The sequence below is a fragment of the Anas acuta genome, chromosome 3 (genome assembly GCF_963932015.1).
Source record: "Anas acuta chromosome 3, bAnaAcu1.1, whole genome shotgun sequence".
Lineage (NCBI taxonomy): Eukaryota > Metazoa > Chordata > Aves > Anseriformes > Anatidae > Anas > Anas acuta.
Window position 1 is genome coordinate 50,069,746 of NC_088981.1, and position 14,516 is coordinate 50,084,261.

The 14,516-nt window shown below is 34.4% G+C and overlaps 1 protein-coding gene across 8 annotated transcripts in view; it reads left to right on the forward strand.

Moving 5' to 3' along the window:
• STXBP5 (syntaxin binding protein 5) overlaps positions 1-14,516 on the forward strand; it is a 107,003-nt gene that overhangs the window by 59,668 nt on the left and 32,819 nt on the right. For all 8 annotated transcript variants that reach the window (XM_068677033.1, XM_068677032.1, XM_068677036.1 and 5 more), the window contains 7 exons: positions 5,142-5,296; positions 6,271-6,343; positions 8,241-8,388; positions 8,828-8,895; positions 9,953-9,993; positions 12,076-12,296; positions 13,757-13,935. In XM_068677033.1, coding sequence (XP_068533134.1) covers positions 5,142-5,296; positions 6,271-6,343; positions 8,241-8,388; positions 8,828-8,895; positions 9,953-9,993; positions 12,076-12,296; positions 13,757-13,935 — 885 coding nt within the window. The remainder of the gene's footprint in view (positions 1-5,141; positions 5,297-6,270; positions 6,344-8,240; positions 8,389-8,827; positions 8,896-9,952; positions 9,994-12,075; positions 12,297-13,756; positions 13,936-14,516) is intronic.

Consider the following 14,516-nt stretch of genomic DNA (forward strand, 5'->3'; position numbering starts at 1 on the left):
TTGAAATTTTTTTTGACTTCTGGATGTTTATGTATTATCTTGTTTGCTTTCCAGGCATTCAAATCTATGGAATATTATTAATGTAATATTGATTTCTACTATATCACACAGAATCACAGAATTTTCTAGGTTGGAAGAGACCTCAAGATCATCGAGTCCAACCTCTGACCTAACACTAACAGTCCCCACTAAACCATATCAGTATTTATACAGATAATATCAGTGGCTGTGTGTAATTTCATTTTCGAAAAGTGAAGTAGAAACCTAGGGCTGGTACCCAGATGTTTGAACATCCACAGGCAGTTGATAGTCATTTTTTTACAGCAGTCTACATCTGTCTGCATATTTTCGCAACTGAAATGTCAAACTGAGATCTAAATAAAGGTACAGATAACTTGAAGCTGAAGCTACTTCAGGTTACAATTTCTGCAGTCAAAAGCCTTCTACTATGAATTCTGAAAAAAAAAATAGTTTATAGAACAAGCTTCAATATTACAATACAAAAACTGGTTGACCTTTTATACAGCTTTTAAAAAGGAGCTTGTTCCAGTACAATTTCTGAGAATACATAGCTCTTTGGGGAGAATGTATCCTAGTGTAGGCTTTTTTGTTACCCCTTATTTTCCAGTGTGCATCAAAACATTCAGTTTGAATGAATTTCAATTTAATTTCTCTTAAATATTCTCCATTCAATGTACTTATTAAATCCATAACAACATGTCTATGTTGTCATATTCTTCCCTTCCAGAACTTTAATCAAAATAAATACTAAACAGTGTAGGTTACTCCCTGTGGTAAGGAAGCGTTGCACTAGAAATACCTGTTCACGTGTGCAGTTGGATTTCTATTTGCAATCTTATAACAAGAGTTTTAAAGTGTGACTAACTACCTTTCAGTGCTTAGATTTTTTTATAGCTTTTCTCTTTACCGATGGAAACGTATTAGGTGTGTGAACATGATACAATTTTGACTGTCATACTTTGCTCATGGCTTGATTTCTGTAGCAGAGAAGAGAATAATCATTTCTGGGTTTGTTTGGGACATGTATCTGTTTTTCTGGCTAGTAAAGGAAATAATTTTTTTTCTATAGTAGTCTGCTCTAGGTGTTCTTCAGAAAACAACAACAAAAAACTAGAAGAAGTGAAAAAGTGGCTAATGCGTAATAAATTATTTTACCTAACTTCTTTATTGTGAAAACATAATTCTAATTCTAATAAACACTTTTTTTCTGAGAAAATATGTTCACAACCATGCTGAAGGAAGGAGCATAACTGATTGCATTCTGTTGCAGCAGCTAGAGACACCATTCCTTCTATTGTTGCAGCATTTATTAATACCTTCTCTTCCCCCCACCCTCCCCCCCAACCCCCCCACTACCTACTCCACATCATGAAGTTAGAATGGGGAAAACAGGAGGATGTGAGCACATGCTGGGGTGCTTACAGAGTACCTATTTGTTCTTTAAGTTTATGGGGGTCTTTGCATTTGTTTGCCTTTTTTAATTTTTTCCCTCTGAAGTTATGTTTACCCTTCAACAATAGTGTGTCTATAGCTTTATTCATCTGAGCATATTAACATCTGTAGAAAAGTTACTATTGACAGTCCTTCTGTATCTGGACTTAGGAGGTCAAAAAGGCAGGTTCCTGATGTATTCCTTAATCAAACTGGTAAAAACATTGCAATCACGGAGCATAACATCATTGTTCTCCAGCCATTTAAGTTCATCCAAATTATTCTGTCTTTTGAAGTGGTTGTTCCAAAGATGGGCTACCATCTGAGTATGCTGAGGTGGCTTTACATGTATTTTCCTGTTTAAAGTGTATCCAGAGAATCTCATGAATTTCCTAATGCTAATTTCCCACCCCCCAGGTTCAGTCCATGATGGTATTCACTCTGGCTTTAGCATTACGTGAAATTTCTCAAGTTTATTTTTTGCTACTGGAGCTCTGTTTAATGGAAATTACAGCTTGTAAATTTTCCTGTTAATAAGTAAAGAGGGTATTCTGTTGGTGGTAGCTAATGCAGCTGTCAAGACTGACAGTCCAGCAGCACTTCCGAGCAAGATAAATGTATATTATTGGGATCCACAGATTACATGAAAATGAGAAGGTATCCAGATAAGTTAACGAATTTAGTTTTAGTAGGATTATTTTGTGTTGTGAGCATGTCAGTTGAAAAACACACCTCCCAAAATGAATTTGATTTATCTTCACTGTTATTTAAGACTTTCATTCTTGCACTAAAATAACTCTTGAAGCCTTTTCTGCCTTCATTTCTAGAGAGTAATTTCTTCACAAATTATAGAAGTACATGTAATAGATTTGAAAGAAAATTGTTCACTCATGGTCTGAAAAGCAAATCAGCTGGTATCATTGGTGTGATATCTATATCTGTTTTCTCACACCTAAATTGCTGATTCTGATTGCTGAAACTGACTGGTTTAACAATTTGCCTCTAAAACTGAGCAGAAATGTTCCTACAGGAATGTTAGCCACTGATATTGATTGTATTGCGTATTGATACACAGCAAGAGCTAATCCTGTGGGTTTTGAGACCTTTTTCAATGAAACGTTTCCACCCATGTAGCGATATTTTCCAGTGTTCCCCCAAGTAATTTTACAAATTTAAGTGATAGTGCAAATTAATGTGAAGAGATTGATTTCAGTCCTGCTGAAGCAGAACTGTTTCAATGAGGAATTGATGTTCACAGCAGCTGGAAATGCTGTATAGCTGTTCTCTAAGAGCTGAGCATCACTTCATCTTGTACGTTTTCTATCTTGTTAAATATTTCCTATAGATTTAGGTAGGTAATATGTACCTATTGAAGCTGAATCCATCTCACCTACTACAATTAATTGTAATTGTAAATTACAATCTTTATTTTTCTCTTTTAAATCATTTTTATTAAACATCAGTGTGCACTAACCTTCAAATATGTATCACAATTGAAGAACAACACAAGTATTTAACTACAAAATGTACACTTGCTTTTATGGTAAATCTTGGCTTAATGAAAACATGAAAAGTTTCTATCCAAACCTATTTGACTTTTTTGTCAGATTAAAGTTAACTGTAATTTTTGACTCATCCATGAAATATCCATGTGACAGATCTATGTAATCTATTCTCAGCTCTTCCATTTTTTCCTTTGTAATGATACAGACTCCGGTAAGCCTGCCAAAAGCAACCCGATTACCTTGAGAAATAAAACTGGCAGAAACCAGCATGTGATGTGCACTGTTATGTTAGAAACTTGGAAACTAAAATGTATCACTATGGTTTTTATCAGATGATCAAAGTGAATCCACAAGTCTACTAGTTACTATAAATTGTCTTGGCAGCATTACTAAAAAATTAAAATAAAAAATAATAATAATAAAAAACTTTTGCCAAAACAAACTACTTAGTAAATCATCCCATCAAAATGAGATACTGGAAGCATATCACACAAGTGATGTCTATTCACTAACATCCTGAAGAATATTAGATCAAATCATATTTTATTATCTTCCTGAGAATCACTTCATGGACCCAATCGTAAAAGATTATAGGAAGTTCCCAAAAGAGGAAGTGTAAGAAAGCAAAAACTTCTCCAAGTTTCAAGCAAAGTGCTTGCAGTGTCCTTACTTCTTTGCTTACTGCTTTCAGTTGTGGTTATGGTGGAGTCAGGGTACTGAATGAACTCAGTGAGGTCTAACTTATGTCCATTCCTTTGAGATCTGTTTCTCAGCCTCAGAACTTACTGATCATGTTAACATGATCTGAAGGATCAGGCAGATGGCAAAATAACGAGAAACTGGAAGCTGTCCCAGTCTGCTTTGCCTTCAGTACTGCAAACACAATGTCTATTTTAGCCAAGCTTATGAGGGCCAGCATGTGCATAAAAGAAACCCTTCATGCAAAGTTCTCAAGAAGATGTATGTAACCTGTCACACTTCTTTGAAACACAAGTGAAATCCAGTTAGACGTTGGAAAGATGGAGTTATGGGAAAAGACAACATAAAGATATCTCTTCAGCCTCATTTTCTCAATCAGTCAGAATAGCTTTTTTCCCTACAAATTTTCTCCAGATTCTGATGTGTTAACTACTTCCATTTAAGACAGACACAAGCAAAGGGTGTGTCTTGCCATCCTAAAGTCGGTGTACAAGTAAATAAGAGGAATTGCATCCCCTTAGTGCCTGTTGTTCATCCAGAAATATAATCTCAAATTTGAGGAAGTAGTCAGTAGTGGGTGAGATTTCTTGTGCAGCTGTATAAACAGTCAGTCTGCTCTTAAAAAGGTATAAGACCCTATTTTAAACAAACAGTATTACAGTGAGTGGTGGCCTTTTAATAATTGGGAAATGAAGAAAATATCTAGTACAATATATTTACTTTATCTTACTTTCAGTAAATTATATATTATGTGCGTATTAGAGAAAATGTGAATGTTTTGTAATATGCTTCTGTAGCAACTTATTTTTTTTCCAAAGTCCACAATGTCTTCTACCATGACAAGCAGGCTTTTTGTTTTGCTCTACTTAGTCATTTAATTACACAGCATGAGTGTAATCTCTGACAGAAAAAATCCCTCAATTTAATGCGTGATGGTAGGGGGAAAAAAAGATAAAACATCTAGAGTAAATATATGTTGAAGTATTGGCATTTATTTATGTACTTGCTTCTTATAAGGTCTTTGAAGTTTGCCAAGCACCTGGTTGCTTTTCTAAGAAAGACAAGTTTTTGTGATTGCAAAATTACTTCCCCTTTTTTCGTAAAATTTTTCATCTTTCAAGCTTTAGGTTAATTCTATACAAAAAGCAAAATTCTTGGACCATTTCTTTCTAATCCTGCAGGAATATTTTACATTGTGTTTATATGTAGGTGTTGGCAAATCTGAATCTGCTCTTCAATAGAAGAGAAACAATTCCAAAGTACAACAAAATAATAAAAACTGCTTCATCTTGGGAAACAGTCTTTTTAAATTTTGAAATGTACCCAAGCTATCTATTGTATGCAGAGCTGCTTTGCATTATTCTTGATGTATCTGCTTAATGATATCTTGTTGAACTTTACTATTAGGTCACAAAAAATCACCAATTTTTTTACTTATTTACTTATTATCTTGGTTTGATCCTATGTATGTCTGATTTATTCCAGGGAGCCTTTCATCATTCTCTCAGGAGGCTTGTCATATGACACTGTAGGAAGAAGACCCTGTTTAACAGTTATGCATGGGAAAAGTACTGCCGTGCTAGAAATGGATTATTCTATTGTTGATTTTCTAACACTTTGTGAAACACCGTATCCTAACGGTAGGCTTTGTAAAGAGTTTTCTCTGTACTTTGACCTAATTTCTCTGGAGTTTTATCCCATCAGAATATTTCTTACTATTGTCCTTGTTTTATCTCTGGGGATCAGACTGCAGCAGTAGCAACATCTGTTATTCCCATTGTCTGAGGTCTGTTTTTCTTCCCAAAGCATTCATAATAAAATCTGTTTTGTTTCTAGAAGAATGCTGATTGCTGGTTGCATGTTTTCCTTTTTTTAACCCCAAAAGCAATTGCAGACAAAAAGTAGCATTACAATTTTAAGCTGCTATTGCAGCAGATGTGTTCATCAATATTTATTAGTGCACATGAGACCTTTCCAGTCAATGCTAAATCTTGATTAGCATTTGTGTAGTACTCTTAACTTTAGTGACTTTCTTATTCATTCCAATAGTCACACAAAATTCTTCACTAACTTGTAATCTCTCTGTTGCAGAAGGGGATTTCTTTATCATGGACTAGGTAGTTGTCCCACATTAGTGCTATTATTTCTGATTCCAGTGTTTTGAGCTGTCAACTTCCATCAGAGTGTATAGAACTGCTTAGCTCAGAATTTGAGAATTTGTCTTTCTGAAGGACAGCAAGCTAAACTTTGACAACTTCCATATTATTTATTTTATATAAATAAGGAAATTTTGGGGTTGGGGGAGTGTTATTGTTCAGTAATTAGTACTTTCAGAATCATGCTTATACAAGTTCACCTGCATGTTCCTTTTCATGTTATATGAGCTGTTCAAATGGTTCTAGCAAATTGAAAAAGAGTTGAGGACATTAGCTAAAGGAGTGTGGCTTTTCCAAACTCAGAGTATTCAGAGGAGTGAGTGCATAAATACTTTCAGAAACCGTGTGTCATCTAAATCGCTTTTCTACTCTTGACTAATCAAGTGCAAGGACTGATTGAGTGCTGTGCATGCAGAGTATGATGTTTATCTCTAACTTAACTTTTTTCTTGCTTTTAGACTTTCAGGAACCATATGCTGTAGTTGTTCTGTTAGAAAAGGACTTAGTGCTGATTGACCTTGCACAAAATGGGTAAGAATCTTGTATAGTCTTTTTAATGGTTGCTTGCAGTAGTCAGTTTGTTGTTCTGATCTTTAGCTTCTTAATCCACCATACTGCCTTGCTGCCCAAAACATAACATTTTGAATATTTGGTATAAGTTTTATTGGGTAGAATATAATACCTTTTAAAAGCAGCTTTTCTCAAGTTATCATGTAGTAGATGGGAACAGTATATGCAACTTTTTCCAAAGTTGACTGAAGGAAATTACTAACAGATCACTTGTGCTTTTTAATTATCAGTTTATTTTAGAGTGAACTAGAGCTCAGCTGGCAAAATACTGCAAAGAATTTTAGGGAAGGGAGCAGGCATAACAGTTGTTCTGAGAGGTTGGGTAGTTTTGGCTGACAATGAGTGTAGTTGTCATCATATAAATACATAAATATTTGTTAATATTATTCCCAAATTGAAAAGTTTTAAGTATTGGATAGTATTGGTAGCTCATTATAGATGTAATAACTACCATGTACACACACACAATTGTGTATATACACAAAATTAGAATGGTAACGTATTCCCTTATTCCTTAGTGTGTTAAGAGGTTGCTTAAAACTAGTATCTTATTACAGTTTTCACAACTAAAACTTACCCCGTGCATCTTGAAACTTGTGTTACTTTGCCCATGGAACAATCTGTACGCTGTGGTGGGTCTTGCAATTTTTTATCAGAGGTTTCAAAATCATTACAGGCAGTAGCCACCAACTATTAATGGATTAGTAGCAAGGGAATTTGACAGATAAGATCTTTGTGATGTTCCTGATTAAAAGTAATGAACCATGTGAAGAACATCCATCTATGGCAGAACAAAAGCTTGTAAATAAGTATCCTCAAAGTCTATGGTGATACCTTAGACAGTAAAGGATCTGTGAATTTTGGAAGAAGGTCAAGTTTAATCCTAATATCTGAAATTGGTTTAGTTCACAACTTTAATGGGAATGGAAACTACTGAGCAGTTTCATTTAGATTTTTTACGTGGCCATTTTTTACATTGCCATATGCTGAAGCCAAAATTTGTTTCTGATTAAACCCATGGCATTAAGCTTCATAGATTCATAAAACAAGTTTAATGGGCTTGAAATAAAATGCTTTTTACAAGTCTTTTTTTCTTAAGTGAAGTAGTTGGCAGTGCCTGAAATCTAAAGATAATTCCTGTTCTGTTTCATGATAAAGTAATAATAATCTTCAGTAGCTATGTTTTTTTAGAAGACCTACATGGTCTTTGTTTCACTTGCAATGTGTTAATTCTTTGGACCTGGAAAAAGCAATAAGATGCACAGATGCATGCGTAGATGCTACAGGATTTTTCTGTTTGCCCCATGCTGTCATATGGATGTAACATAGCTTGTTAAAATTAAGCCTCTTTCAGACATTTTTAGAAGAATTTTTAGCTTCACAGATAGCTTTATGTAAAATTATTTGTATGCATTAAGTTTTCATACGTTTTTGCTAATTTTTCCGTTAAATGGGTTGAAAAGCTGTTTCTGATTTACACACACAAAAAGCATAGTATTAATTTAACTGAAGAGTCCTTTGAGCACAGATAAATATACCCGAATATTATTGACTTTTTTTTTCCACATTAAGGCTCATTAACACCTTGAAAATGAGGCTGTAAAGAACAGCAGTGTTGTAAACATATTCTAGGAACAGTACAAACTTCAGGTTCTGTTTAGAGATCTACAGAATCTGAATAGTGTACTTGATGAGAAGTAAAGTTTCATAATATATTCATTCATTCATAATCTAATTTTGTATGCATTTATTTTCCTTTGTACAAAAAGAACCCAAACAGTCTTCAGTGTTTCACTTGTTCTGGATTTAAAATAAATTGTTTTTCCTAGATTGAGTCTTCCACTTTCATCCCTTAAAGGTACCCTATATTTGAGAATCCTTATCCTTTGACAATACATGAGTCTCCAGTTACCTGTTGTGAATATTTTGCTGATTGTCCTGTGGACCTCATACCTGCACTCTATTCAGTTGGCGCTCGACAGAAACGTCAAGGTTACAGTAAGAAGGTAAAACACTTAGTACATAAGTGTTATTTGAAAATTCTGAAAATCAACTGCTCCAAACACTGTAAGCATGGCCATGCTATGACTAAAGCTCCACCTGACCAATTATTCTGTCTTTGGCTAGTAGATGTCTAGAGAGGACATAGCATACGTCATGCCTGCTTTCCTGATGTGATTCAATTGATTGCCACATCACTGGAAGCTAAGGGTTTTCTTGGAGCATGGGTGTTGTCCATAGACCTTGTTGACTTTTCTTTGCTGTAGACATATCTAGTAACACAGATTCTAATATTTCTCAAGTTCAAAAAGTTATCTATAATAATTTCAGTGGCTTAACTCTGCACTGTATCTTATTTTCTACCTTGGTGTATTTGTTCCAGTATTCAAATTCCTGTACTATATTTCCAAATTTGATCCTGTATTCCATTGATTAATCTTCTAGGAATGGCCTATCAGTGGAGGCAACTGGGGTATGATTACTCAAAGCTATCCAGAGATAATAATTACAGGGTAAGTGACACCATAGTGTAGTAATAACTCACTTATCTGGTTGAGTAGAACTGGGAATATTTTGATCGTTTATAGAAAGAAAAATGTTCCATGAGTGGTTTAATCATTTAAGAAATTATGTTCACTAGACAAGATATTTACATAATCTTGACAAGAAAGTAAAACGTGGAAGAAAAGGTAGGAATAGTATGAAAGCAAGTGTTTTACAGGGATTACTATTATGTGTTGTTATGATTGTCTGCTGTCTATATATCCTGGAATTTTTCCTTTTTTCTTAACTTTTGGAAAATACTTGAATTATGTTTTAAAGCATAGGAAGTCCATTAAATTGTTGTTGATTTTTCAGTTCTCAAAGGGAAGCCAAGTTTTTCTTTTAAAAATAAACAACCAAATACTTAAATCTGTTCGTTTTGATCTTTTTTGTTTTTAAACAGGTCCTTCTAACTCTACTGTAAGCAGTAGAAAGGAAATTTAATTTATAACCATGCAGTGCATCACTGAAAGTGAGAGTACCAGTAAAATATTCTTTCAAGAACAGCCCGTTAGTCCTAATGAGGATTACTGTCACCTTCGTACTAAATGTTACAGAGACTTTGAGAGATGATCCTGAAAGTCTAGTCTTCTGACTATGCTTTAAGGATAAAAACAAATTAGAAAATTCATTTACGCTGAAATACTGAATATACTGAAATACACTGAAAGTTAATTTAGGCATTTACTTTATGAATGTCACTTTAAATAATGGCATCATTTTAAGAAACAACACATGGTAAGGTATGCCAAACTGCTTATGAGAAATGTAGGTAACTCAAATCAGTTTAAAATTGCAAATTAGTACAGTGGAATTTCAGTGAGGTAACCTCCAATTTTTTTTAATCCTTTTCATTTAAATACGTGGGACATGTGTTTGTAAATGGTTTACCATAAGTTGTAATGACATTTTGTTTTTTAACAAATACTAATAAATGTCAGTCATATATTTAATCAGTTAGTAGCAAAGAGGTCTAACACTCCAACTAACCTTTTTATGATCTTATTAATTTTTAATATTTCATAGGCATGCTGATGGGTCAATCAAGTTTTGGGATGCCTCAGCAAGTAAGTGTTTTCAGTAGATAACTTTTTTCTGTTCAGCAGGAGTTTTCTAAACTTACTGATTTCTCTAATGGAATGCAATTATGAACTAGTCGTTCTTATATTTCCTGCCTTATGTACAGTCAGCAACTCCATATGAAATTTTGATTTAAACTTAAATAAAACTAACATGATTTTTTAGTTAACCTTTCACTTTTTTTTTTTAACCACCTCAGTGAAAATCATAGAATCATATGGCTTGGTTTGGGAGGACCTTAAAGATCATCTAGTTTCAAGCCCCTGCCCTGGGCAGGGATGCCACCCACTAGATCGGGTTGCTCATGCTCATGTCAAGCTCTTTGTCCACCAGAACCCCCTAAGTCTTTTTCCACATAGCTTCCCACAGTAAGTTATTCTCCCAGGCTGTACTGTCTGGGATTACCCCAACCCAGGTACAGCAATCTGTCCTAGTAGTTCAAGGCCCAGCTGGAAAAGAAGTTTTGTTTGTATTTTAAATTTCAGAAGTAGCTTATTGACCATATAGAAGAATGCCAGGCAAATGCATCCCTCTTTAGTACTCGGTACTTACTTTAGTAACTCAATTTCAGTAAATTATTTCAGCCTAAAATTAGGGCTCTTTTTATATAATATCAGCACCCTGGAACTCAGAGTACCTAAAAATGAGAATTTGAGCCAGAATTTGTGCTCGTAAAATGATACACACATTTGTGAAGAAAGGCAGGAGAACAGTAAAATTCTTTGTAGCACTGAACAAGCCATTTTACATTTTTAAAGGGTCAATTGCCTCTGACAGTCTACACAGCTAACAGTGAGAAATGCAGTAAGAATTCAAATTACAATGGACTACATTGAGTTAGATATTTTAAATCATCTAGTTCTGACTAAACTTACTCTTAGGGCTTTATAGCTGTCTGAAACAATCTTGGAATCATTATCAGTTGTCTTTTGAAAACTTGTGGAAGACTGGTGAGGCTCCAAAATGCTAAGGAGTGTGTGGGTTGGAACAGATGCAATATATATGTTTAAAAACGGGAAGGAGGAGTATTGGGAGTATTATAGATCTTTAATTTGTTTGGAGTGGGGGTGGAACCTGGAAGAAAGAAAAACTGATTGATTCTCTGTGGTTAAAAATATTACTCAGCATAGATCTGTCAAAAGTAGCTCCTGTTATAGCCATTCCGTTTCATTTTAATAACAGATTAATTAGCCTGTTTAAGTGGAAGCTACAGATATCCTGTGTCTTAATTTTGAACCTTTTTCAAATTTCTCCCAACACCACAGCCCTATAGATATAATAGGGCAATGTGAGTTGGGTGAAGCTACTGAAATACAGAAGAGCAGAAAGGATAGGTTAGGTTTTCATAGGGATATGATTAGTACTGATGTCAAGGGTTTGGATGACTGATCAGAGACTTCCTGTGAAGTTTGAAAGCAACACTAGGGCAGTTGCAAGAATACTGGAAGAAAGAATTAGAATTACAATTATAATTGAGGTTAATATTACTAATTGTTGAGTAGCATGAGACCATTTATTTGAATATAGTATCAAGGTTATACGCTCAGAACTTAGTCTAGAAAAAAAAAGTTATGTGGGAGTGCAGTGTCAGCACATACAAAAATCATTGCAAAAATTGTTTTGAAAAATTGGAGGAATTGAGGCTGTTAAGTTTGAAAACACAAGTAAGAGGCCACGGATTTGAAATACTGTAAGGAGAAAGGGAAGGAATTTCACTTTGTGTACCATAGGCTTAAGTTGTGGTGTGGTAAATATAACTAGCTCTTACCAATATAAAGAGAACCTGAAGTGTTGCTAAACGTGAGAAACTCTGACAGCAGTTTGTAATTTAAGCTTAGCACATATATCTATAGATAGGAAAAGTTTTTGATACTAACTGATCCTGCATTGGGCAAGTGGTGCACTGCATGGGTGGTATCAACAGTTACTCATTTTTTTCTACTCTGCTGTATTTTACTGAACACGTGGGCTGTCTCTACCAAGAAACGTTTCTAAATTAGAAAAAATATCAAGAGAAAAATGTTTGCTTAAATGGGAACTAACTTTTATTTCTCTTGGTTTGCTCCTAGTAACGCTGCAAGTACTCTATAAGCTCAAAACAGCTAAAGTATTTGAAAAATCACGGAATAAGGATGACAGGCCAAACACGGATATAGTAGATGAAGATCCGTATGCTATTCAGATCATCTCATGGTGTCCAGAAAGTAGAATGCTGTGCATAGCTGGAGTTTCTGCACATGTCATTATTTACAGGTTCAGCAAGCAGGAAGTGACAACAGAAGTCATTCCGGTAATTTGTATAACTTTATAGAATATAGCTATAATAAGATTTTTGCAGCAATTCAGTTTTTCATTTTGTTAGTAAAACAGACAAAAAAGATCATCTCAAAACTGGGAGGGCTTTTCATTTAAGAAAAGTAATAAATTATGAAATTCAGCAGAAATAAAAATTACACAACAAGATTTGGTTTTCATTGCCTCTTTCAGATCTTGCTACTGATAATAGTTCTTTGCTCTATCAAACCAACTCATGGATTAAAACTTAGTTGAATCAGAGATATATTTTAAATGGAAGTGAATGAGATTTGGAGTCAAAGAATTTTCAAATCTTTTGGTTGATGCCTTTTTTTTTTTTTTGCTTGATTACTAATAATTACTATTTTTCTTGGTAAAAATTCTGCAGTATGCAGAACAAGAAGGGGAGAACTGTACAATACATGCCCAAAGGTCTATTAAGGACTTTGCTGTTATTGATTTGATACTGTTACAAGTTGTAGAAGACTTGGGAAGACTAGTACAAGAGTTTGAGAAATCTTTTGTTAAATTAGAGACATGCAACTTTGCTTATCTGGCTATATGAGCAGAAAGCTAACTTGAAGATGATTAGTTATCAATGTTCTGAATAAATCATTAGTGGTGATACAGTTCTTATTCTTTCCACTTGAGACAAGTCTCAGTAAAGGAGGTGAGCCATGTTTGTTTTTCTTCTAGTGTTTAGTCATGTGTAAGTGTATTCCCTTCTAAAGTAGTAGTATTTTCTAATGGATTTTTAGAAATAAGCAAGTAGCAAGCTGATTCTTTATTCGGAATGCTTTAAAGTTTACTGTATAGTTATTTGTTTGTCTGAATTAAGTTCTGTTTTGCAGATGAGAATAAGATATTGGAAAACTTTCTTTAAACTGTGCTGCAATTAATACTAATGTTGTTGCAGATCCAACAGAAGAAAATCTGAAATCATGATGAGATTCTGTTCTTTAAAATGTATAGTCTAGATCGATGCAACATTAAAAATTGAATTAAGTTCTGTATGTATAGTGCTACTGAGTGGGTATATCAGTCAAACTGTTCACCTGCCTTTGGCTCTTCTTAGTTTCAGCATTCCCAAACTACATAAAATTAGCTTTCATCATAACTAAGAGTATTACATGCACATAATGACAATTAAATGAGTCTTGTATTCAGTATTTCCTTTTATTGTCCTTATTAAGCAGAAAACCTGTATTGGTGAGAAATAAATTAGGTTTTCAGGTTTTTGTATGTTCAATCTCAAGTAGCTAGTATTGCTCTATTTCTGAAGACCGTGTGTGTTCAGGTTGTGAGATTTGTTAAGCAACTTATCTTTAAAAAGATGGAGAAGTCCTGGATGTCACTTCTAGCACTAGTAACTTTGGTTGCACTTCATTTAATTCATGTATTTTTTGAAAGACAGAATTGACAGATTTTGTTGTTGTTTTTAACTTTATGTTGCAGATGCTGGAAGTACGTCTGTTGTATGAAATAAATGATATTGAATCTCCAGATGGTGAGCAGGTGCCACCTTTACCAACTCCTGGCACAGGTTCCAATCCTCAATCCATTGTTCCCCAGTCTCATCCATCAACTAGTAGTAGTTCATCTGATGGACTTCGTGATAATGTCCCATGTTTAAAGTAAGTATATTCTGTTTTGGTTTTGAGTGTGAAACAAGAAAATTTATAGGCTGATAATATATCTACTTGGAAAAATCTTACAGAAATGTTATTGTCAGTGAAACTCATTTGTTACAGCAACATTCTGCAAATACCTGGAAGTTAAATTCCCTTTCAATAAATTGATTCCAATCTTAATTTCTTTAAATGTCCTAATTCCAGTTGATATTAATAATAATAATCAGAAAATAGTTTTATGACTATGCTGCTTGTTTTGGGAAACTCTGGCACAGATGGTAGTATAGATATAGATGCTCATGCTGTAGAACAAGCATTTTAAATAAAAATGTTTAAATTAAATTCCTAAGTTTGTTTGTCAGCATGCAGGCAATGTTTCCAAGAGCTTCAATTCCCGCCCACCCCCCCACCCCTCAAGCTTTTTATTTGTAACTGGTCTACCATCACAGTCATCTTACCTTGCTTTGAATTTTTTTCCCTATTAACTTCTTGTTTGTGTTTGTCTAATACCTTGTGCTTCTGTTTTCCTTTTCCATACGCTTCTTCCATCCACATGCCTCACTCTTACATCCACTAAAGCAGAG